The 24,025-nt window shown below is 36.0% G+C and overlaps 1 protein-coding gene across 13 annotated transcripts in view; it reads left to right on the top strand.

The window, feature by feature from the left end:
* BAZ2B (bromodomain adjacent to zinc finger domain 2B) overlaps window positions 1-24,025 on the top strand; it is a 422,769-nt gene that overhangs the window by 259,723 nt on the left and 139,021 nt on the right. For all 13 annotated transcript variants that reach the window (XM_070357371.1, XM_070357382.1, XM_070357397.1 and 10 more), the window contains one exon: window positions 9,527-9,673. In XM_070357371.1, the coding sequence (XP_070213472.1) occupies window positions 9,529-9,673 (145 nt within the window). In that variant the 5' untranslated portion in view covers window positions 9,527-9,528. The remainder of the gene's footprint in view (window positions 1-9,526; window positions 9,674-24,025) is intronic.

The following is a 24,025-nucleotide window of genomic DNA, read 5'->3' as shown; positions in this document are numbered from 1 at the left end:
AATACTTGCTATATGCCAGACTTTGCTTTGTTTTCTTTACTTTTTATTTTGAAATTATTTGACTTAAAAAACAGTTAAAAAACAGAGTGTTCATCTGTATTTCTTACCCAGCTTTCCCTAATTTTATTAATTTAAATAGCTAGAGTACAATTATTAAAATGATAAAATTAGAAAATTTATATTGGTACAATACTATTAATCATAAACTACATGTCTTATATGAATTTTACCAGTTTTTCTATTAATGTCCTTTTCTGTTTTAAAATTCAATCTGAAAAAAAAAAAAGTCTGATCCCACATTACATTTAATTGTTTATCTCCTTAGTCTTCAACCTATGGCATTTTCTCAGTCTTTCGTTTTCTTTCATGACCTTGATACTTGATGCTTCTGCTGCTAAGTCGCTTCAGTTGTGTCCTACTCTGTGCAACCCCATAGATGGCAGCCCACCAGGCTCCCCCGTCCCTGGAATTCTCCATGCAAGAACAATGGAGTGGGTTGCCATTTCCTCCTCCAATGCATGAAAGTGAAAAGAGAAAGTGAAGTTGCTCAGTCGTGTCCGACTTGTAGTGACCCCCTCAACTGCAGCCTACCAAGTTCCTCTGTCCATGGATTTTCCAGGCAAGAGTACTGGAGTGGGGTGCCATTGCCTTCTCCCTGATACCTGATGAATACTAGTCATTAACGTATATGGTCTCTCAATTTGGGTTTGTCTGAAGTTTTCTTATGATTCAACAGAAGTTATATGTTTGGGGCAAGAATACCACAGAGGTGATAAGGACATCAGAGCATACATGATATTGATATGTTTAATTTTTGGTGATTTAGTTTCTTTTTTTTTTTTTAATTTTATTTTATTTTTAAACTTTATATGATTGTATTAGTTTTGCCAAATATCAAAATGAATCCATCACAGGTATACATGTGTTCCCCATCCTGAACCCTCCTCCCTCCTCCCTCCCCTTACCATCCCTCTGGGTCGTCCCAGTGCACTAGCCCCAAGCATCCAGTATCGTGCATCGAACCTGGACTGGCATCTCATTTCTTATATGATATTTTACATGTTTCAATGCCATTCTCCCAAATCTTCCCATCCTCTCCCTCTCCCACAGAGTCCATAAGACTGTTCTATACATCAGTGTCTCTTTTGCTGTCTCGTACACAGGGTTATTGTTATCATCTTTCTAAATTCCATATATATGCGTTAGTATACTGTATTGGTGTTTTTCCTTCTGGCTTACTTCACTCTGTATAATAGGCTCCGGTTTGATCCACCTCATTAGAACTGATTCAGATGAATTCTTTTTAATGGCTGAGTAATACTCCATTGTGTATATGTACCATAGCTTTCTTATCCATTCATCTGCTGATGGACATCTAGGTTGCTTCCATGTCCTGGCTATTATAAACAGTGCTGCGATGAACGTTGGGGTACACGTGTCTCTTTCCCTTCTGGTTTCCTCAGTGTGTATGCCCAGCAGTGGGATTGCTGGATCATAAGGCAGTTCTATTTCCAGTTTTTTAAGGAATCTCCACACTGTTCTCCATAGTGGCTATACTAGTTTGCATTCCCACCAACAGTGTAAGAGGGTTCCCTTTTCTCCACACCCTCTCCAGCATTTATTATTTGTAGACTTTTGGATCGCAGCCATTCTGACTGGTGTGAAGTGGTACCTCATAGTGGTCTTGATTTGCATTTCTCTGATAATGAGTGATGTTGAGCATCTTTTCTGTGAAGTTACTATTTTGCTGTTTTTTAGTTAGTAACTATCTCAAGGAGATACTTTTTGAGTTTATGCAAATATCTTGTTTCTCTTCAGACTTATCTACTGTTTTTAGCATCCTTTGGTGCACATGTATTGTAAACTTTCTTCTTTGAGCTGTTCTTAAAATTAGCAGGCCAATTATTGTTTTTTGGATTATTCAGTATTACAGAGATATTGCCTTCCTCCTCTTTAACTTCCAAGTTGATGGCTAGGATTATTTCCAGTTTTGCTTGTGCTCAGCAGAGGACAGTAGTAAATAAAACCTGAATTCAATAATATTTAACTTAAAAAGGAAAACTTGAAAAGCCAGTCCTTGTTAATTCAAGCATATAAGTTAAAATCCTCTCTAGAGTAACAAAGGCTGGAGTGGATTTGTTAAATTTCTTTAAAATGAAAAGAAAGATATCTATAAGATAAACATGGAATAGTTGACCAAATTTTGGGTTACTGAAACTAAGAAATACCTATTAAAACATGAGAAAAAAAAACTTTTACCCTAAGCCAGTAAGAGTATTTTACATATGAGAAGAATACTCAGCCACCTAGGAGATCATACTGGCTAGAAGTATATATCTAAAATTAAAACACTTGAAATAAAATAATACATGAATAATGTATATAATAGAACTTTTAAGGCAAATGGCTGCATAAGCATGTTTTTTAAAAAAGAGATAAATTTTTCAGGTTTTCCTGTTGACTCAGTGGTAAAAGAATCTGCATGTCAATGTAGGAGACCCAGGTTTGATCCATGGGTCAGTAAGATCCCCTGGAGGAGGAAATGGCAACCCACTCCAGTATTCTTGCCTGGAGGATCCCATGGACTGAGGACCTTGGCGAGCTATGGTCCATAGGGTTACAAGGAGTCGGGCACAACTGAGCAGTTGAGCACAAAAACTTTTCCCACTTGAATGAACAGTAATAAAAGAGAAACTTGAACTTTTACTGAAACTGAAAAAGGGCCCCCAGGCTGATACTACTAGCTCTAGTTCTACTCTTTTGTACAACCAGATTTCAATTTTATTTTTGAACAGTGTTATGAAAAAGAAACTATTTGTGCTTTAATTCTATAGAATAGAGTCACAAAGGTAGATTGGTAGATTCAAATATTAATATATGTATATTTTTTATTTTATTAAATATTTTCAGGAAGAGTGATCTAAATGAGCAATATGTAAGAGTTTGCTGATTATGCCTTCTGGGTATTCCTTGTTTTAGTCTTGAGTGAAGTTACATCAACAGAAAGATATATGCCCAGAGCTCATAAGCTATTATCCTATGACAAGTAATGACTTTTATTCATTGAGTTCTTATATGCCAGGTACTCAGCTAAAATGCTTATCTATTTTATGTCCCGAATTACTTTTGCAGTGGAGTACAAAGGCAATTTTAAAAACAAATCCTTTCATTATTTTTTTAAAATAATACATTTACAAACTTAGTTAAAAAATGAATGAGTCACAAGAATAAAATGTACAGCATGGGGAATATAGACAATAACACTGTAGTATCTTTGTATGATGACAGGTGGTAACTAGACTTACCGTGGTGTGATCATTTGGTAATATATAGAAATATTGAATCACTATGTCACATACCTAGAATTCACATAGTGTTGTAGGTCAATTATACACCAATTAAAAATTTCAAAACATCATTGAGAAGCCTCCATAATACATTTAAATAGAACATTTTAGAATTATCTGAGACAATAGATTACCAGGTATAACTTTTTAAAATAGCCTTTTCCAGTAAACTCTATATTTTTATTTTTTTTAAATAAATGTCTTTTTTAATATACTTAGTAAAATGAGACTTGTTGGTGAAGATAGTTTGTAGAGGAAGTTATCAGCCATGTACCTTGCTGTTAAACAGCCATATGTCTCAAAACTCATTAGTAACTGATGCCCTGAAACTTGCCTTTTAAGCATTAGTTCCATGTAGCCATCAGAACCAACTATGCCTTTCCATACTGAATGGTGATAAAGAGAAAAAAAAAATTCTTTATGAGCCTACTAGTTATCAGTCAGTTCAGTTCAGTCGCTCAGTCGTGTCTGACTCTTTGCAAACCCATGAACTGCAGCATGAAAGGCCTCCCTGTCTATCACCAACTCCCAGAGTTTACTCAAACTCATGTCCATTGAGTCAGTGATACCATGCAACCATGTCATCTTCTGTCGTCCCCTTCTCCTCCTGCCTTCAACCTTTCCCAGCATCAGGGTCTTTTCAAATGAGTCAGTTCTTCACATCAGGTGGCCAAAGTATTGGGAGTTTCAGCTTCAGCATCAGTCCTTCCAATAATATTCAGGACTGATTTCCTTTAGGATTGACTGGTTGGGCCTCCTTGCAGTCCAAGGGACTCTCAAGTCTTCTCCAACACCACAATTCAAAAGCATCAGTTCTTTGGCACTCAGCTGTCTTTATAGTCCAACTCTCACATCCATACATGCCTACTGGAAAAACCATAGCTTTGACCAGATGGACCTTTGATGGCAAAGTAACGTCTCTGCTTTTTAATGTGCTGTCTAGATTGGTCATAGCTTTTCTTCCAAGGAGTAAGCGTCTTTTAATTTCATGGCTGCAGTCACCATCTGCAGTGATTTTGGAGCCCCCCAAAATAAAGTCTGCCACTGTTTCCATTGTTTCCCCATCTATTTGCCATGAAGTGATGGGACCAGATGCCATGATCTTCGTTTTCTGAATGTTGAGTTTTAAGCCAACTTTTTTACTCTCCTCTTTCACTTTCATCAAAGGCTCTTAAGTTCTTCGCTTTCTGCCATAAGGGTGGTGTCATCTGCATATCTGAGGTTATTGATATTTCTCCCAGCAATCTTGATTCCAGCTTGTGCTTCATCCAGTCCAGCATTTCTCATGATGTATTCTGCATATAAGTTAAATAAACAGGGTGAAAATATACAGCTTTGACATACTCCTTTCCCGATTTGGAACTAGTCTGTTGTTCCATGTCCAGTTCTAACTGTTGCTTCTTGACCTGCATACAGATTTCTCAGCAGACAGATCAGGTGGTCTGGTATTCCCATCTCTTTCAGAATTTTCCACAGTTTGTTGTGATCTACATAGTCAAAGGCTTTGGCATAGTCAATGAAGCAGAAGCAGATGTTTTTCTGGAACTCTCTTGCTTTTTCTATGATCAAACAGATGTTGGCAATTTGATCTCTGGTTCTTCTGCCTTTTCTAAATATAGCTTGAACATCTGGAAGTTCACAGTTCATGTACTGTTGAAACCTGGCTTGGAGAATTTTGAGCATTACTTTGCTAGTGTGTGAGATGAGTGCAATTGTGCAGTAGTTTGAGCATTCTTTGGCATTGACTTCTTTGGGACTGAAATGAAAACTGACCTTATCCAGTCCTGTGATCACTGCTGAGTTTTCCATTTGATGGCATATTGAATGCAGCACTTTCACAGCATCATCTTTTAGGTACTCACTCCACTAGCCTTGTTCATAGTGATACCTACTAGTTATGGCAGTACCATCTTCTATGGAGGTGGTTGACAGCAATGTCAGAATATGAAGAGAAGTTTTTGAATTGTGTATGACTGGAAAACTTATCGAAATTGCCCTACTAATGATGCTGTTGTGTCAACCTGAGATTTCTTTTACCCTATGCATCTATCTAAAAAAAATCATATACATACCATATGGATTCAATAATTTAAAGATTAATTTTGCATTATTTTAATTGACCAGTGTTTTATTTTACCTTTCTAAATTTAAGTATACTTGATTTGCAGTGTTGTGTTAATTTCTGCTATACAGCAAAGTGATTCAGTTATACATGTATATTTCTTTTTCATGTTCTTTTCCTTTATGGTTTATTATAGGATATTGAATATAGTTCTTTATGCTTTGCAGTAGGACCTTGTTGTTTTTCCATTACACATCTATATATACATGTATAATATATATGTATATATGTAATAGTTTGCATTATGTATATGTATGTGTATTTATATAATAGTTGTATCTCCCAATCACAAACTTCCAACTCATCCTTCCCACTCACCCCCAACCCTTGGCAACCACAAGAATGTTCTTTATGTCTGTAGGTCTGTTTGTGTTTTGTAGATTTGTTCATGTATGTCATATTTTAGATTCTGCATATTGGTGATATCACCTGATATTTTTCTTTCTCTGATTTGCTTCACTTAGTATGATAATCTCTAGGTCCATCCATGTTTCTGCAAATGGAATTATTTCATTCTTTTTATGGCTGGGTTTTATTCCATTGTGTGGAAGACTTTAATCACCTGTTGATAGACATTTAGGTTGTTTCCATGTCTTGCCTGTTGGTTTTGTGCTAGTATGAACATAGTGGTGCTTATATCTTTTCAAAGTATAGTTTTGTCTGGATATACATCCAGGAGTGGGATTGCTGGAATCATATGGCAACTCTATTTTCAGTTGTATGAATAACCTCCGTACTATTTTCCATAGTTCAGTTCAGTTCAGTCACTCAGTCATGTCCGACTCTTTGCGACCCCATGAATCGCAGCACGTCAGGCCTCCCTGTCCATCACCAACTCCTGGAGTTCACCCAGACTCACGTCCATCGAGTCAGTGATGCCATCCAGCCATCTCATCCTCTGTCGTCCCCTTCTCCTCCTGCCCCCAATCCCTCCCAGCATCACAATCTTTTCCAATGAGTCAACTCTTCGCATGAGGTGGCCAAAGTACTGCAGTTTCAGCTTTAGCATCATTCCTTCCAAAGAAATCCCAGGGCTGATCTCCTTCAGAATGGACTGGTTGGATCTGCTTGCAGTCCAAGGGACTCTCAAGAGTCTTCTCCAACACCACAGTTCAAAAGCATCAATTCTTCAGTGCTCAGCCTTCTTCACAGTCCAACTCTCACATCCATACATGACCACAGGAGAAACCATAGCCTTGACTAGACGGACCTTTGTTGGCAAAGTAATGTCTCTGCTTTTGAATATGCTATCTAGGTTGGTCATAACTTTCCTTCCAAGGAGTAAGCGTCTTTTAATTTCATGGCTGCAGTCACTATCTGCAGTGATTTTGGAGCCCAGAAAAATAAAGTCTGACACTGTTTCCATTGTTTGCCCATCTATTTCCCATGAAGTGATGGGACCGGATGCCATGATCTTCGTTTTCTGAATGTTGAGCTTTAAGCCAACTTTTTCACTCTCCTCTTTCACTTTCATCAAGAGGCTTTTGAGTTCCTCTTCACTTTCTGCCATAAGGGTGGTGTCATCTGCATATCTGAGGTTATTGATATTTCTCCCGGCAATCTTGATTCCAGCTTGTGTTTCTTCCAGTCCACCGTTTCTCATGATGTACTCTGCATATAAGTTAAATAAGGAGGGTGACAATATACAGCCTTGATGTACTCCTTTTCCTATTTGGAACCAGTCTGTTGTTCTATGTCCAGTTCTAACTGTTGCTTCCTGACCTGCATACAAATTTCTCAAGAGGCAGGTCAGGTGGTCTGGTATTCCCATCTCTTTCAGAATTTTCCATAGAGGTTGCACTAATTTACATTTCCACCAGTAATACTGTAAAGTTCCCTTTTATCCACATACTCTCTAGCATTTGTTATTTGCAGACTTTTAATGATGGCCATTCTGACTGGTGTGAGGTAGTACTTAATTGTAGTTTTGATATGCATCTCTCTAATAATTAGCAATGATGAGCATCTTTTCATATGTTGATTGGACAATAGTTTTAAATGAAATCAAATTCTTTTTCTTAGAAAATATGTAGTAAGTATGTGAATCGCCTATAGAAGTCCATACAAAAATCTTTCTATGGTTAAATTATTTAAATAATAAAAGTTTACTCATGGTTGATATGTGAATAGTATTTTTTTTGTCTCTTCCTATATATGTGTACTCATTTAAACAACTGTGAACTTCATAGTTTCCTTGCTTAATTGTGATATTAGTATATACAGAGTATTAAAATGACCATAACCTATTCTAGATTTAAAAAAATTTTAAGATATAACTGACATATAACATTATATTAGTTTCAGGTGTACATATAATGATTCAATATTTGTATTAGTGTGAAATGAACACCATGGTAAGTTCAGTTAATATCCTTATCACACAGTTATAAGTATTTTTCCATGTGATGAGAACTTTTAAGATCTGTTTTCTTGCTGTTGTTCAGTTGCCCAAGTTGTGGCCAGTGCTTTTCAACCCCATGAACTGTAGCACTCCCCTTCCCTGTGCCTTACCATCTCCTGGAGTTTGCCCAAGTTCATTTCCATTGCATTGATGATGCCATCCGGCCATGTCATCCACTGATCCCCTCTTCTCCTTCTGCCCTCAATTTTTCCCAGCATCAGGGACTTTTCAATGAGTCAGCTGTTTGCATCTGGTGACCAAAATACTGGAGCTTTAGCTTCAGCATCAGTCCTTCCAATGAGTATTCAGAGTTGATTTCCCTAAGATTGACTGGTTTGACCTCTTTGCTGTCCAGGGGACTTTCAGGTGTCTTCTCCAACACCACAGTTCAAAGGCATTACTTCTTTGGCATTTTGCCCTCTTTATGGTCCAGCTCTCACAACCGTACGTGACCACTGGGAAGACCATAAACTTGACTATATGGACCTTTGTTGGTGGAGTGATGTCTCTGCTTTTCAACACACTGTCTAGGTTTGTCATAGCTTTCCTGCTGAGAAGCAGTCGCCTTCTGATTTCATGGCTGCCCACGCCATCCACAGTGGTTTTAGAGCCCAAGAAGAGGAAATCTGTCATTGCTTCCACCTTTTCCCTTTCTGTTTGCCATCAAATAATGGGATCAGATGCCATGATCTACGTTTTTTTAAAATTGAGTTTTAAGCCAGCTCTTTCCCTTTCCTCCTTCACTCTCATCAAGAGGCTCTTTAGTTCCTCTTTGCTTTCTACTATTAGAGTGGTATCATCTACATATCTGAGGTTGTTTCTCCTCTATTTTCTTAGCAACTTTCAAATGTACAATAAAATATTATTAAGAGTAGTCACTATACAGTCCATTACATCCTATCACATATTTGTTTTATAAGTTCTTAACTTGACTCCTTCATTCATTTCCATTCTAGATTTTAATATCAACATAAACTATTATAATAAGATCTATGTAAATAGTACCCAGATCAGCTAAGCAAGTTAATAAAAATGCTTATAAGTCAAGTCATTATAAATGGATCATATTAAAGCCATTTGGAGACCATAGTTCAAACTAGACTCTAGGATAAACTATAAAATGTATTTGTGTTTTTGGGAGGACTCACTGTACTGGAGATTACCTGATCAGATTCATGGATGCTTAAGACCTAGAAGTATGTTGCTATTTGGGTTTAGAATACAGGGTTACATTTCACTATAATTTGGTTGTATTTTCTTGGTTCATTAAGATAATAGGAGTATTATGCTGTAAGTGAAAAAATGATGAGGTGATTTAAGAAGAATGAAAAGTTAATATGCTTATTTTCCTAAGATTATGGCAACACATAGTTGTATGAAGTTACTGTATTCAAATGACTTATTTTTTTATATAAGAATACAAGTTTTTTAGATTTGTTATGCTTAGTATTAAGCTTACCTTATAAACTGGAATTTTAATTCACATTGTTTTTATTTACTCTATATTTTATCTTTCTGAAGAACATGTATTTCTAAACTTATTTTCGTATTTTAAAAAAGTATTCCTAGAAGTTTGACTTATTTTAAATATATTTAATTCTTTTGCATAATCCTACTATTTAACACTGAAAATTAACATTTGCCCTCTTCCCATAGACATGGAGTCTGGAGAACGGTTACCGTCCTCTACAGCCTCCTCTGCTACACCGACTTCATCCTCGATCCCTTCTGTGGCTTCATCAGTTTCAAAAGGCGGCCTTTCCACGGGAGCTGCTTCACTTAGCTCTACAATCAACCCATGTGGTGAATACTCTTTATTAACTCTAGCGTGCCATCCTTTTACTAGTTTGCATTCAGAGTGTTTTCTTGAACTTTGAATAAAATGTTTTCTTTACCTCCTTTGGCCTGTTGAACAATTGCTAGGTTAAACTTCTAGTCTCTGTTTTTTCTGGATTTTATCAGCACACTGGAGTAGCACTGCTTATTCCATGTTTTCATAATTTTTAGAAGCTCTTTTTAAGAATTTCATTATAATATCTTACTGGGACCATTTTAATTAATAAATTAATACATGAAAAATCTTTTAAAACAATAGGCTCATGAGAGAGTACAGAAATACAAAAGAAACCTGGATGGTAAGATTAGGCCTCAGTGCCATGGACCTCTTTGTCCTAAATTTGCTTCCAGTATTTTAAATGACCTTCACCAAACCTCAGCTACCCTAATTCCATAAGATACATACTAAAACGTATCATTTATTTGATGAAAAGTATTTTTAAAGTTTTAAATATTTTGAAAAATATTTAAAGATATTTGACAAGTTTTTTATAAACATGAGCAAAAGTTATATTGCTAAAGGAACTTTATTTCAGAATGAAAATGGCCTCAATTTTAGTTTTATGTAAAAGGTATTTTTTACCCTTCAAAATCACTGTGTGCCCAAACACATTTGGATATTTAGTAGAATACATTCTCTTTTTTCTTTTTTAACCTAAAGTTGATCAACTCTTTCCTTTATCATTAGGAAGATTTTTAGTCTTATATATATAATTATCTTATAGATTATTTCATGTGTATAAGCATTAGAGCTTAATAATGTTTCACTTTTTCAAAATTAGTTTATAATTTTGGGTGAATAAAATACATCGATATGGAATGTTTGCTGACAGAATACCTTCGCAAATTGTCAAATATATATTTGTTGAATTATCTGATTTTTTCCAGTCTGTGGTATGACAAGGATTTTGTTTCATCATTTTATCAGAACAATTTTCTAACATCTTCTTAGTAATTGTAAAGTAACTAAAAGAATATACCATTACATTGAAAGCATAAATGAATAAAATTCCTGTTCTCCTGCACCCTGTACAATCTAGGTTATTTAGCAACTTCCACATTTCCCTTGTGTATAAAATGATGGCTATATGTAAAATAATGAATGCCTTTGATATGGTGTGTTCAAAAATAGTGATACCACAATTGGCATTTTACCTTAAGTTTCTTTGTCTAAATGATAACACACAGCTGTATTTTTGTAATTATTCTTTCATGTTTTTGTATAACTCTTCTCCTTTCCTTTGTTGTCAACTCCTTTCATTGTGTTCTTCCAATCTGCTATCTTACTTTGTATTTACTTGTGAATTAATATTTAAAATATATAATGTTTCTAGGGAAATGTCCTTTTTTCAGTGTTGAAAATTTCAGTCCTTGAGTGCAGAGCTTGAGTTTTCTGGACACTTTGCTATTAGCTATTTCTCATGTAGCTTTCTGAATTAGTGGCATTTGAATTGCTTACAATTCTGAGTAGTCACACATTGAATGCTGGTTTTTGGTAATGGTAGTTGGGAGTTGCAGAAAGGCAGAGTATGCTTAGTTATTGAATAACATTAGAAATTTCTTCATCTATAAAGGATGAGGAAATTTATCATTTATTTGCCAGTAGTTTTTATGTGCAGATGCTGTCATTGAAAGAAACTGTAATTTATTTCTGTGTTTATTCTGGGATATATCACTTATTAATCAACACAGTATAATTTTAGTACCTATGGCAGGAGTTTTTTTCACTTTCTAAGAAAAAAATTTTTTTCTATTTTTAACTTTCACAGTGTTGTGGTTTATGTGTAAAGTAGAGCCTTATAATGTATGGAAAATGCTCAGTTGTCCTACCTAATTCAGTTTATCAAATTTTCCTGTCTTCTCTTATCTGTTTGTTATTTTTGGCCTATTCAGTGTCTGATAATTCTCTCCTTTTAAAAGTAAAAGTATAAAGTGATAATGGACCTGCCTTCTTTATCTTAAACAATTTGAATTTCCTTCATTTTCTTGATGTATAGAGACAACAAAACAGAATTTTCATTTTTAAAATATCAATACCTTACCAGTTCTTTAATGGTCCCTTTGAGGACATTGTTGTTTTAAATGGTTATTTTAATTGGCTTTTCTCTGTCGTCTTCATTAATGATATGTCTATAGGAATTCCTGTTAGTTACAAAGAATTTAATTTTAACCTGCTTTCACAGTTTGAATAATCAACTAATTTCTTTTAAATCAACATCTTGTCAGGGTCTGGGATTATACATACCTATAAGTTAGCCTATTACTATTATGATGCTGGCAGAAGACTTGAGACTCCTTGGTCAGAGATCTTATGACTATGGCATAGCAAATAGTCACGTTGGCGTTGATTCCCCAGGTATCCCAAGTCCCACAGGGCAACACTGAGAGACTTAGTTGAATTTTAGACATTTAGTGGATTTGTGTCACAGCTAAGGAATGGTTAGTTTAGCAACCTGCTGCTTTTGTCGTAAATAAAAGCACACACACTCTTTGTCTGGAAGGAAATGTCACCTCATCCATCAAGATTGCTTACTGCAGTCCTGAGAAACTGTCCAGTTTTAAAGAGTGGTCAAGACCTTACATTCTTGGCATGCCCAGCAACAACATGCAGGGACCATGAAGGACTGTCTCTCACAACACACCTTTAATTTTATTGCAGTAACTTGGATAGAAAATTACACTGCAACAAAGATTGATTAATCTAAGGCTATCTGCATATAGGGGTCTTGTTGGTCATATCAGAAGTTATATTTCAGTGATTAAACTATGCTATAGATCAGTGGATTTCAATCCATTTTTTGAGTTAGAACTCTTCAAACAAAGACTTGTAAAATATTGAATATATAAAACACGAAGCTGTTTAAACTTCACGCGTTAAAGCTGGAGTATGCCTGCTTTTAAAGTTAGTGACTGAGTTACACATGTATCTGAATTGCAGGCCTACCTCTTTAGAAGTGTGCCAAATCATGGTATAGTGAGGAAACTGCAAATTGATCAGTAAGGCCTCAGTGTAGGGTATTTGTCAGTGAATAGTAATGTTAACAATGATTAACATCAGATCAGATCAGATCAGTCGCTCAGTCGTGTCCGACTCTTTGAGACCCCGTGAATTGCAGCACGCCAGGCTTCCCTATCCATCACCAACTCCCAGAGTTCACTGAGACTCACATCCATCGAGTCGGTAATGCCATCCAGCCATCTCATCCTCTTTCGTCCCGTTCTCCTCTTGCCCCCAATCCCTCCCAGCATCAGAGTCTTTTCCAATGAGTCAACTCTTTGCATGAGGTGGCCAAAGTACTGCAGTTTCAGCTTCAGCATCATTCCTTCCAAAGAAATCCCAGGGCTGATCTCCTTCAGAATGGACTGGTTGGATCTCCTTGCAGTCCAAGGGACTCTCAAGAGCCTTCTCCAACACCACAGTTCAAAAGCATCAATTCTTTGGTACTCAGCTTTCTTTACAGTCCAACTCTCACATCCATACATGACCACAGGAAAAACCATAGCCTTGACTAGACGGACCTTTGTTGGCAAAGTAATGTCTCTGCTTTTGAATATGCTATCTAGGTTGCTCATAACTTTCCTTCCAAGGAGTAAGCGTCTTTTAATTTCATGGCTGCAGTAACCATCTGCAGTGATTTTGGAGCCCCAAAAAATAAAGTCTGCCACTGTTTCCACTGTTTCCCCATCTATTTCCCATGAAGTGATGGGACCAGATGCCATGATCTTCGTTTTCTGAATGTTGAGCTTTAAGCCAACTTTTTCACTCTCCACTTTCACTTTCATCAAGAGGCTTTTGAGTTCCTCTTCACTTTCTGCCATAAGGGTGGTGTCATCTGCATATCTGAGATTATTGGTATTTCTCCCAGCAATCTTGATTCCAGCTTGTGTTTCTTCCAGTCCAGCATTTCTCTTGATGTACTCTGCATATAAGTTAAATAAACAGGGTGACAATATACAGCCTTGATGTACTCCTTTTCCTATTTGGAACCAGTCTGTTGTTCCATGTCCAGTTCTAACTGTTGCTTCCTGACCTGCATACAGATTTCTCAAGAGGCAGGTCAGGTGGTCTGGTATTCCCATCTCTTTCAGAATTTTCCACAGTTTATTGTGATCCACACAGGCAAAGGCTTTGGCATAGTCAATAAAGCAGAAATAGATGCTTTTCTGGAACTCTCTTGCTTTGTCAATGATCCAGCAGATGTTGGCAATTTGATCTCTGGTTCCTCTGCCTTTTCTAAAACCAACTTGAACATCAGGAAGTTCACGGTTCACATATTTTGAAGCCTGGCTTGGAGAATTTTGAGCATTACTTTACTAGTGTTGAGATGAGTGCAATTGTGTGGTAGTTTGAGCATTCTTTGGCATTGCCTTTCTTTGGGATTGGAATGAAAACTGACCTTTTCCAGTCCTGTGGCCACTGCTGAGTTTTCCAAATTTGCTGGCATATTGAGTGCAGCACTTTCACAGCATCATCTTTCAGAATTTGGAATAGCTCAACTGGAATTCTATCACCTCCACTAGCTTTGTTCGTAGTGATACTTTCTAAGGCCCACTTGACTTCATATTCCAGGATGTCTGGCTCTAGGTCAGTGATCACACCATCGTGATTATCTGGGTCGTGAAGCTCTTTTTTGTACAGTTCTTCTGTGTATTCTTGCCATCTCTTCTTAATATCTTCTGCTTCTGTTAGGTCCATACCATTTCTGTCCTTTATCGAGTCCATCTTTGCATGAAATGTTCCTTTGGTATCTCTGATTTTCTTGAAGAGATCTCTAGTCTTTCCCATTCTGTTGTTTTCCTCTATTTCTTTGCATTGATCGCTGAAGAAGACTTTCTTATCTCTTCTTAACAGCAATTAACTATGAGCAGTAACACAGGTCAAATAAATATACTAGTCTTTAGGTAATAGTTATGAGGTGGGCAGTACCATCACAGACCTGCTCCTAATTTTATTAAATATATCCTCTCCTCTGACCTATGGGAGTTTCATGCTCAATATCTGTATCATGGCTGTTAGAAGGCTGATCCACCTACGGTACTGTTTTCCAGGAAGGAAGAGGATGGAGTAGAAGAGGGGGAAAGTTATATGTCTGATTACTTCAACTTCTTTTAAAGAGCTTTCCCAGAAACCCATCCAGAGATTTCCACTTAACATCTCTTTTGTCAGAATTATATGAATGGTAATCTCAGCTTCCCAGAAGACTAGGAAAATTAGTTTTTAGCTGAGCATATTGCCATCCTGAAGAAAACAGAGGGGATTAGTAAGGAATAGGAAGAGAACGGATAGCCACTATCTGCTATGGTTAAGTGGAACAGAGGGACAGGAGGTCAAGCTGGGGAGTAGGTTAAGGTCAGATTATTTAGAACTTCACACACCATGCTTAAGAGTTTAGACAGAAGAATATATTGACTAAAAGCAAAGACTTTGCGATTGAAAGGCCCTGAAATTGAATCTTGGCTTATCCACTTATTAGCTATGTGAATTTGGATAAATTACTCACCCATTCCTAAACTTCAGTTACCTCAAATAAAAAATAAATATGCTATCCATTTTATAAGAATAGATGAGATCTTAGAGTAGGGGCCTAGTAAACTATAACCTTTATTTTTATTCATAGTTGATTAAGTAGAAGAATTTTAATGCTTTGAAAATGATAGCTCTAGCAGCATATAGAGCATCAGGATGGTCTGAGGCAAAGATCATTAGAAAGTGCTTAATTTATCTGAGTGAGAAATAATAAGGGGCTTCCCTGGTGGCTCAGAGGGTAAAGCGTCTGCCTGCAATGTGGGAGACCCAGGTTCGATTCCTGGGTTGGGAAGATCCCGGAATTATTGGAGTTAGAGAAAGAAACAAGATTCCAGAGATAAACTGTAAGCAGATTGTTAGGGGATATAATGACTGGATTTGGGCAAAGTAGTGTTTGAGCAGGGGAGAGTGAAGCCCTGGCATTACTTGGATAACTGGGAGAAGAGTGCAGTCTGTGTGCTGTACAGTACGTTCTCATTCCTTACCCGTTTCATGCATAGTCGTGTATATATGTCAATCCCAGTCTCTCAATTCATCCCACCCCGCTTCTCCTCTTGGTATCTGTATGTTGGCTCTTAACTGCCACAATAATAAATACTTATCAATTCCTTTATAAAAATTACAGAAAGACTTTTCAAGGATGCCAGTCCTCCTATACAGTATCATTAATTTATCTCTATTTATTATCATATCCATTAGCATAAAAGTCTGCACTTGGTATCGCCTGTCGTAAAAAGAAATACATATCAAAAACTCTTCCTTCTTTCACCCAAACACTCTTCTGGCTGTGACTCTCTTTTCTGCCTCCCTTTATAACCAAACTTCTCAAAATATATAGCTGTATGTGCTTTCCCCTTTTCCTCATCTTTTATGTGTATGTCAATCCACAGCAATGCCATTTTTCTGTCCTCATCTCACTAAACCCTTGGGAAGAATTGACACAATTGACCAGTCTTTGCTTCTTGAAAACCTTTTTTAGGGAAGAATTTGTATCAAACTGATAGCGTTTCTTCCCTAAAAGTTTGGTAAAATCCACTCTGAAGTCATCTAGGCTTGGAAGATTGATATTTTTTGTTTGGTTTAATGTTGAGCGTGTGTGCTCGGTTGGTCAGTCATGTAGGACTCTTTGCAACTCCATGGACTGTAGCCCGCCAGACCCCTCTGTCCATGTGATTTTTCCAGGCAAGAATATTAGAATGGGTTGCCATGTTCTCTTCTAGGGAATCTTCCCACCCTGAGGATTGAACCTGTCTCCTGCATCTCCTGCATTTGCAGGTGTATTCTTTACCACTGAGCTACCTGGAAAGCCCAGTGTTGTTATCGGAAGATATTAAATCAGGAGTTCAACTTTTTTTTTGGCCGAACTGTACAACTTGTGGATTTTTTTTTTTTTTGGTTCAACCAAGAGTTGAACCCTGACCCTCAGCAGTGAGAGCATAGAGCCCTAACTCCTGGACCACCAGGGAATTTCTAGGAGTTCACCTTTAAAAATAGAAGTATAAAACTATTCAGATTTACCATTTTCTTTGTGGGTGACCTTCGGTAGTTGATGTCTTTCACATTTTGCCCATATCATCTAAATTGTATTATGAGTGCAGAGTTGTTCCAAATAGTACCTTATCCTTGACTCTGTAGAATTTGTAGTGATATCTTCTCTTTTATTATTGATACTAATGATTTGTGCCTTTTTTCCTTTAGAGCTTTATCAACTTTATCAACCATTTTGACACTAGATTTTGGTTTCATTGATTTTTTTTTCAATATTATTTTTTATGTTTCATTGATTTTTTACCTTTATTATTTCCTTGTTTTCAAATGTGTGTGATTTCCTCCTTTTTTCTTCTAATTTCTTAAAGGGAAAACTTAGATTATTTATGTTAGACTTTTCTCATTTTCTCATATATGCACTTAATGCTAAAACTTTCCCTTTCCAACTATAGCTGCATCCCTCAAATTTTGATATATTTTCATTTCATTATCATTCTAGTGAAATTATTTTCTATTTTCCTAAGTGAATTCTTCTTTCACTGATGTTTAAAAGTCAGTAATTTGACATTTACAGTTTTAAAGTGATGTCCATTTTAGTTTTATTGTGGTTAAAAAACGTACTAATGATAATCTGTGCTCTGTGTTTTGGCTTCCCATGCCACTTTTTCAGACTGGCCCTGGTGGGTCTCTTCTGTGCCTGTGAGAATTGTTGGGTCAGCCATGTACTTGGCAGAGATACATCTCTTTCTCTTTGTGGTTTCCTTGCTTGTAAAATTAGCCCGTGATATCCAGCTGCTCTGCCAGCTTTGGACTCTGCTCTCTGACACCTCAGGCTTTCTGCTGTCTAAGCTAATCATGGTGAAGGTATGCACTCAATTAAGAAATACATCAAACTGAACATATCTGCTGTGTGGAGCTTCTTTCTCTACATCTTCTGCTTGCTATTTTGTGGTGCCCTGTACACAGTACTTGTAGTTAGACATTTGGAAAGTTTAAGTTCTGAATTTGAGTCTCATTCTTTCTGTGGTTTGATCATTGCCAGGATTTCCCCTTTAAATTTCCTGATTTCCCGATGTTTTCTTAGCCTGGAGTCTGACCTCTGGCACCTTTAGTTGACAAGCCTGTTGTTTCATTTTCCACTGTTTTCTGTAGTTAAAGCTGTGAAGTTTAGACAGCATTATGGGATCAGAAAGCCACAAAGTCATACTTCTTACCCTTTCTTTTTACCATTTTTTCCAGATTAAAATTTCTCCTAGCTTTTCTCTGCTTTTCAGTGTCTTATTTTTGTTGTTTTCAATCGAATTTTTGTAATCATTTTCTGTGGATGATTTATGTGACCACTTTACTATTACTCCCTCATTACCTGAAGTTATCACCCCCAAAATGAATCACTTTCTTTTTCAAAAAAATTAGACTCCTGGGATGGCATATGTGACACAATCTAGCTAATCCAAACATCATATTTCCCATATAATGATGGTTAAGTGATTGGTTAAGCAAGGCAAGTGAGACTAATCAAAGGGAAAGAAATTCCACTGTAGGATTTTTATTGGTACTTGTGAGGAAGTATAACTTTTTGTCCCATAAACCTAAAAGGAAGGGCCTATCTGAGTAAATAGAGCCAAGAGAGGAAAGAGGAATTAAATCCTAGTAAACTTTCAACCAGTCTTCTTTATCTAAAGCATCTTCCAAATGCTTTTATGTTTGTGAATTAATACATTTACCTTTTCACTTAGGCATTTTGAGTTGATTGTTTTGTACTTTTCAATTTGTTAATAACTGATACATTCTCCACCATCTAATCCCAACTTAAAGTCTCAAACATGTTCTCCCTTTGTCTTAGAAGAACTGTACAAGGTCTCAAACATGTTCTCTTTGTCTTAGAGGAATTACATAAGCTGATTCTCATGGCTTTGTCTCAGGTTAAATATCCTGAAACATTAATTAGTTCATAGTGTCTGGGTAATTTCTGTTATCTGTTTTTACACCTAATTTCCTTCATAGTACTCTTCGCAATTTATAATCCTAGATTTGGTGTTGATTTACTTGTTTGTCCCTTCTACCTTTAAAGGGCAGGGACCACACAGTGTTCTTTTGTCAGTGTGCATCCAGTCAGTGCCAGGCACAAAATACGTGCTTAAGAAACAATTGTTGAAGAAAGAGAGGGAAGGAGAGATGAAATTGCAGAAACAGGATTTGTAAATTACATGATAAATTTACTCTAATGTTTTCTAGGCTATATTATGCTCTACTCAGATCAGGAAGATCCGCTGGAGAAAGAAATGGCAACTCATTCCAGTATTCTTGCCTGCAGAATCCCCATGGACAGAGGAGCCTGGTGGGCTACAGTCCATGGGGTTGCAAACAGTCAGACACGGCTGAGCGACTCAGCAGCAGCAGCAGCATGCTCTACTCTGATGATACCAAATAACTGCAGATTTTAGTTGGAGATGGGCATTATAAGCCTCAGGGTAAAGAATCTAAAAGATGAGTTGACCTTACTGAAGAGGCATTGAATAAATAAAGTTGTTAATTAAAAATTCTTATTTAAAAGATGGAACTTATGTTTACTGTCAGTAGAGAACTGTCAAGAGAATGAGATAGGCCTGTTCTTGAGGGTTTGGGGATTAAGCCAGATTTTCATTTCAGTCTCTGAGTACTTATATGAACTATTATAACAATTTTCTTTTTTAGTTGTCTATATTCTAGACATCTGTAAGTCACAAATAAAGACCCTGGAATGTTCACTATCTAGCTTTTTTTTTTCCCTCTCAGTAGATTTATTTAATGAAGGGTTTGATCACAAGGCACCAGGTATTTTTGAAATATATTTTACATCACTTTTATGGATAGAACTTGGAGTTTTAATTAGAATTTTAGCAGTAAATTAGTAAAGAAAGGCCATACTTTCCAATCAATTAAGTAATTTTAAAAATGAACCCAAGGTTATGGATATAATTGTTTCTTTGCTCTCAAAAAAAGATATATTGGAATCCTAATCCCCTGTTCTTCAGCATGTGACATCTTTGGAAATTGGGTCCTTAAGTGAGTGAGTGAAAGTCGCTCAGTCGTGTCCAACTCTTTGTGACCCCATGGACTGTAGCCCACCAGGCTCTCTCTGTCCATGGGATTCTCTAGGCAAGAATACTGGAGTGGGTTGCTATTCCCTTCTCCAGGAGATCTTCCCAAACCAGAAATTGAACCCAGCTCTCCTGTTTTATCTTCTTTTAGTTTTGCTTCCTTTTGGTCTTTACCCTACTGGGGTCTTTGGGAACTGTGCATATGTGTAACAGCATCTACCATACCTCTTCATTTTAAACACTTAAGGAAAACACTTAAGGAGACCTGAGGCTCTCACAGAGAAATAAATTAGAGCTGCTGTTTCTTTTAGCTTTGCTTTCCCATTCTTTATTATTATTCTTATTTTAATTGAGGTATACTTTATTCACAATATTAGTTTCATGTGTACAAAATAATGATCAAAATTTATATAGGTTATATTCTATTTAAAGTTGTTAGAAAATATTGACTATATTCCCAATACAACATACAATTGAATTTTTTTTTTTTTATTATTATTATTATTATTTTACTTTACAATATTGTATTGGTTTTGCCATACATCAACATGCATCCGCCATGGGTGTACACGTGTTCCCCATCCTGAAGCCCCCTCCCACTTCCCTCCCCATACCATCCCTCTGGGTCATCCCAGTGCACCATCCCCAAGCTTCCTGTATCCTGCATCAAACCTGGCGATTCATTTCTTATATGATATTATACATGTTTTAATGCCATTCTCCCAAATCATCCCCCCCCCCACAGAGTCCAAAAGACTGTTCTATACATCTGTGTCTCTTTTGCTGTCTCGCATACAGGGTTGTCGTTACCATCTTTCTAAATTCCATATATATGCGTTAGTATACTGTATTGGTGTTTTTCTTTCTGGCTTACTATTATTATTATTTTTTAATGTAATCTCTCCTTTTATCAACCTTCATCATTTCATACTGTAAGAAAGTAAAATCACTAAAGGCAAATAACCTTATGAATCCGCTGAGTGTGAAGAGAAAAGGCCATGGTATAGATGAATGCATTAGGAGGGAGACATCTAACTCTAGGGGTTTACAGTTGTCAAAAACTCAGGCTTTGTTGTACAATTAGTATCATTATGTGTTACACAATGACTGGGTCCTGATTGCTTGCAGTGACACAAGCATAATAAGCAATCTTTCAAAATCAAGTATAAATATAACAAGAAAAAAAGCAATATTGAAAAATTCAGAAATGTCCAACTATTGCTATTTCTTGAGTGAAACGCTATTGATCAGTAGTTGGGTTCCCCAACAAAATGTGAAAACAAGAGAATTTTAGAAAGCAGCAATTTTAAAGAAATGAAAGCTAGGCAAAATGCATTGCAGTCCTTCATTATATAGTTCATAAGTATGAAAAAAAAAGAATTGTAGGCTGTTAATATATTCATAATTCTGGAGAATATTTTTCCATGCCGTGAATCTATAACAGTAACTGTTACACAGTCTGTCTCCCTTGCTCTCTTTATGAGAGACCCTTACCACCAAGTCTTCCTTGGATAGTCTCTGTGTCACCATTCACTTCCAGTTGCTTCACAAGCTACTCTTAACCCACCCCTGGAAACTATGTATAAAATTATTTAATGTGTGCTGATGATATGAGCATGTACACATCTAACCTATATATATTTAACCAAGATAGTCCTTTAAACCATGATCATATGAGAAAGTGCCCTTACATCAATACTACAGACAACTGTTTTTCTCACGAACTATGGAATATTCTGGGACAAATTCACGTCTTCCCAGAAATATGCAAAATTCAGTGCAAAAGAGTAACAGTCAAGTGTTCATTAAGCCAGCAGAACAATCACCTTGTTTTCAAAATATTAACTCCACCTTAGTTTCAAGTGCATCAGTGCCCTAAACCAAAATCACTGGTGTCTTTATTAACGGGGAAGGTTAGACATAGATGTGTACAGAAAGAAGCCCATCTGGAAACATAGGAAATATGCCTGAGGTTTCCAAAGTTAGAGAATAATGAAACATATTCTTCATTAGCATCTTCAGGGCATGGCCTTGCGCACACCTTGCTTTTGGAATTTTGTAGCCTCCAGAACTGAGACAATAAATATCTGTTGTTCTAAGCCACTCAGTTTGTGGGCACTTTGTTATGGCTGCTGTAGCAAATTAATACATGATCTCTATTGAATGCACTACTTTTTTGATGATTAGCTGTACTTTGCTGGTTGTATACTAGAAGCTGATTTTGCAATGCTGTAAAATATACTTCTAGTTTAAAGGACTAGAGACAGGAGTTTAAAGACATGTAGCAATGAAATTGCTATTTTTCATTAATGTAGCAATGAAAGAAATGTGTTTTTCAAGGCTGCTTTTAGTAATTTTTGTATTATGGGAAAACTGACTTATTTATTGATGCATAAATAAAATAAGATTTTAGAATTAAGCTTGTTTTCACATTTTTATAATTTATTATAAAAATAAAGTACATCTATATTTGAATATAGGAATATATAAATATAGTATAATTTTAGTGTTTTAATTTGTGAACTTTAAATTCTTTCATTAGATCTAAAAAAAAATACTTTTTTTCCAGAGGAGCAGCTACTCCTGTCTTTTAAGAATAGTTATTTGCCTGGGGACTGATACATCATTGAGTGAACTGAATCAAAAGCTTGTTCACCAGGTTCAGTGTTATATAAAGTAGTAGCTTTTGTTCCCAAGGCTACCTAGACTTTTAATGATTTTTTTTTCTAATAAAAAGACTGTTTGAAAGGAAATTAGTAACTTTATATTGAATCCTGGCAGATACCAACTTAACCAAGTAGTCAAAGTTAATGTCACCAGTACCACATAGCAACATCATGGACCCAATGAGAAGGAAACATTGGGTACTCTTCCCAATCATGTTTAACCTCTTCTAATCGTGAGAAAACATCAGACAAACCCACACTGAGATCCATCTACAAAGTACCTGACTAGTACTCTAATGTATCAAGGTCATGAAAGACAAGACAGAGAAACTGTCACAAATTAGAGAAAATTAAGGAGACACAGTAACTAAATGCAACGTGAGATCCTGGATTGGATTTTAGCACAGAAAAGGACACTACTGGAAAAACTGAGATCTGAGTAAATTAATTAATTAATCAGGGTTAATTTCTTGGCTTTGAAAACTAGTTTTTATCATATAAAATGTTAACATAAGGGGAGGTTGGGACCCTGTACTATTTTATACAACTCTTGTGGGTCTAAAACAATCTCAAAACACATATTTAAAAATAAAAAGAAAGACTTTACTTCCATACCATGCTTTTTAAATGTTAAAATATAAAGGTTAACTACTGAAAAAGTTGTAAGAATAAAGGAATAAAATGAAAGTTATTGGTGGGGGAATGTCTTGTTACCATTAACTATAAAATTCTTTCTATTTGTTCTTTAATCAAAGTTCAAGTTAGCAGAATTTGTACATTGTGAGTTTCAGAATATTTAAGCATTAATATGTTTAGTAATTTTAATATATGGGCAAATAATTTGAACATTTCTTTAATTTACAATAATTTCACTTTATTGAATTCAGTTATTACTAGTGTTTAATTACTCTTGTAACCTTTATTTGTGCTACCATTTTTGACAATTAAACATATTTTGAAGGTTGCGTACTAGACACTGATTTAGCAATGCTGTAAAATGTGCTAACAGTTTAAAGAACTAGAGATAAGAGAATAGATGTTGCAACAAGTTTGTGTAGCAATAACAAAGACATTTGTAGCACACAAAAAGCAGCATATGTGGAATTCTATCATAATAAATGGTCTCCTTGAATTTTACAAAAAAAGATTAGATGCTTTAAGCATACTTATTCCTTATAATCATTTTGTTTTAATTTGTTATCTAGACATTTCCTGATTGGTAGGAGATTTTGTCCACTCATAGTATAGGTTCAAGACATTAGTATGGTATTTATGTAATTTTGTTCCTGTGGGAGGAAAAGGCCTTATTATATTGTTATGAAAGTTCATTTGATATTAATAAAGGCACTCGGAGTTAACATGCACTGTTCCTGAGACATTGGCATTTCTGTAACTGCTTTAATCACTTATAGATAGATTGGCTAGTAAAATCTGTAAAGCTGTGCTAAAAATTAGTCAGTTTATTATAATGTAAATAATTTAGGCATTAGAGATGTATTCTCATTATGCAGTAAGCTTACATTTTTACTTATCAGTTAAAATGGAAACCAAAAAAAGT

Source organism: Bos mutus, chromosome 2, assembly GCF_027580195.1.
Source record: "Bos mutus isolate GX-2022 chromosome 2, NWIPB_WYAK_1.1, whole genome shotgun sequence".
Classification (NCBI taxonomy): domain Eukaryota; kingdom Metazoa; phylum Chordata; class Mammalia; order Artiodactyla; family Bovidae; genus Bos; species Bos mutus.
This window is presented reverse-complemented; position numbering and strand designations above follow the sequence as displayed.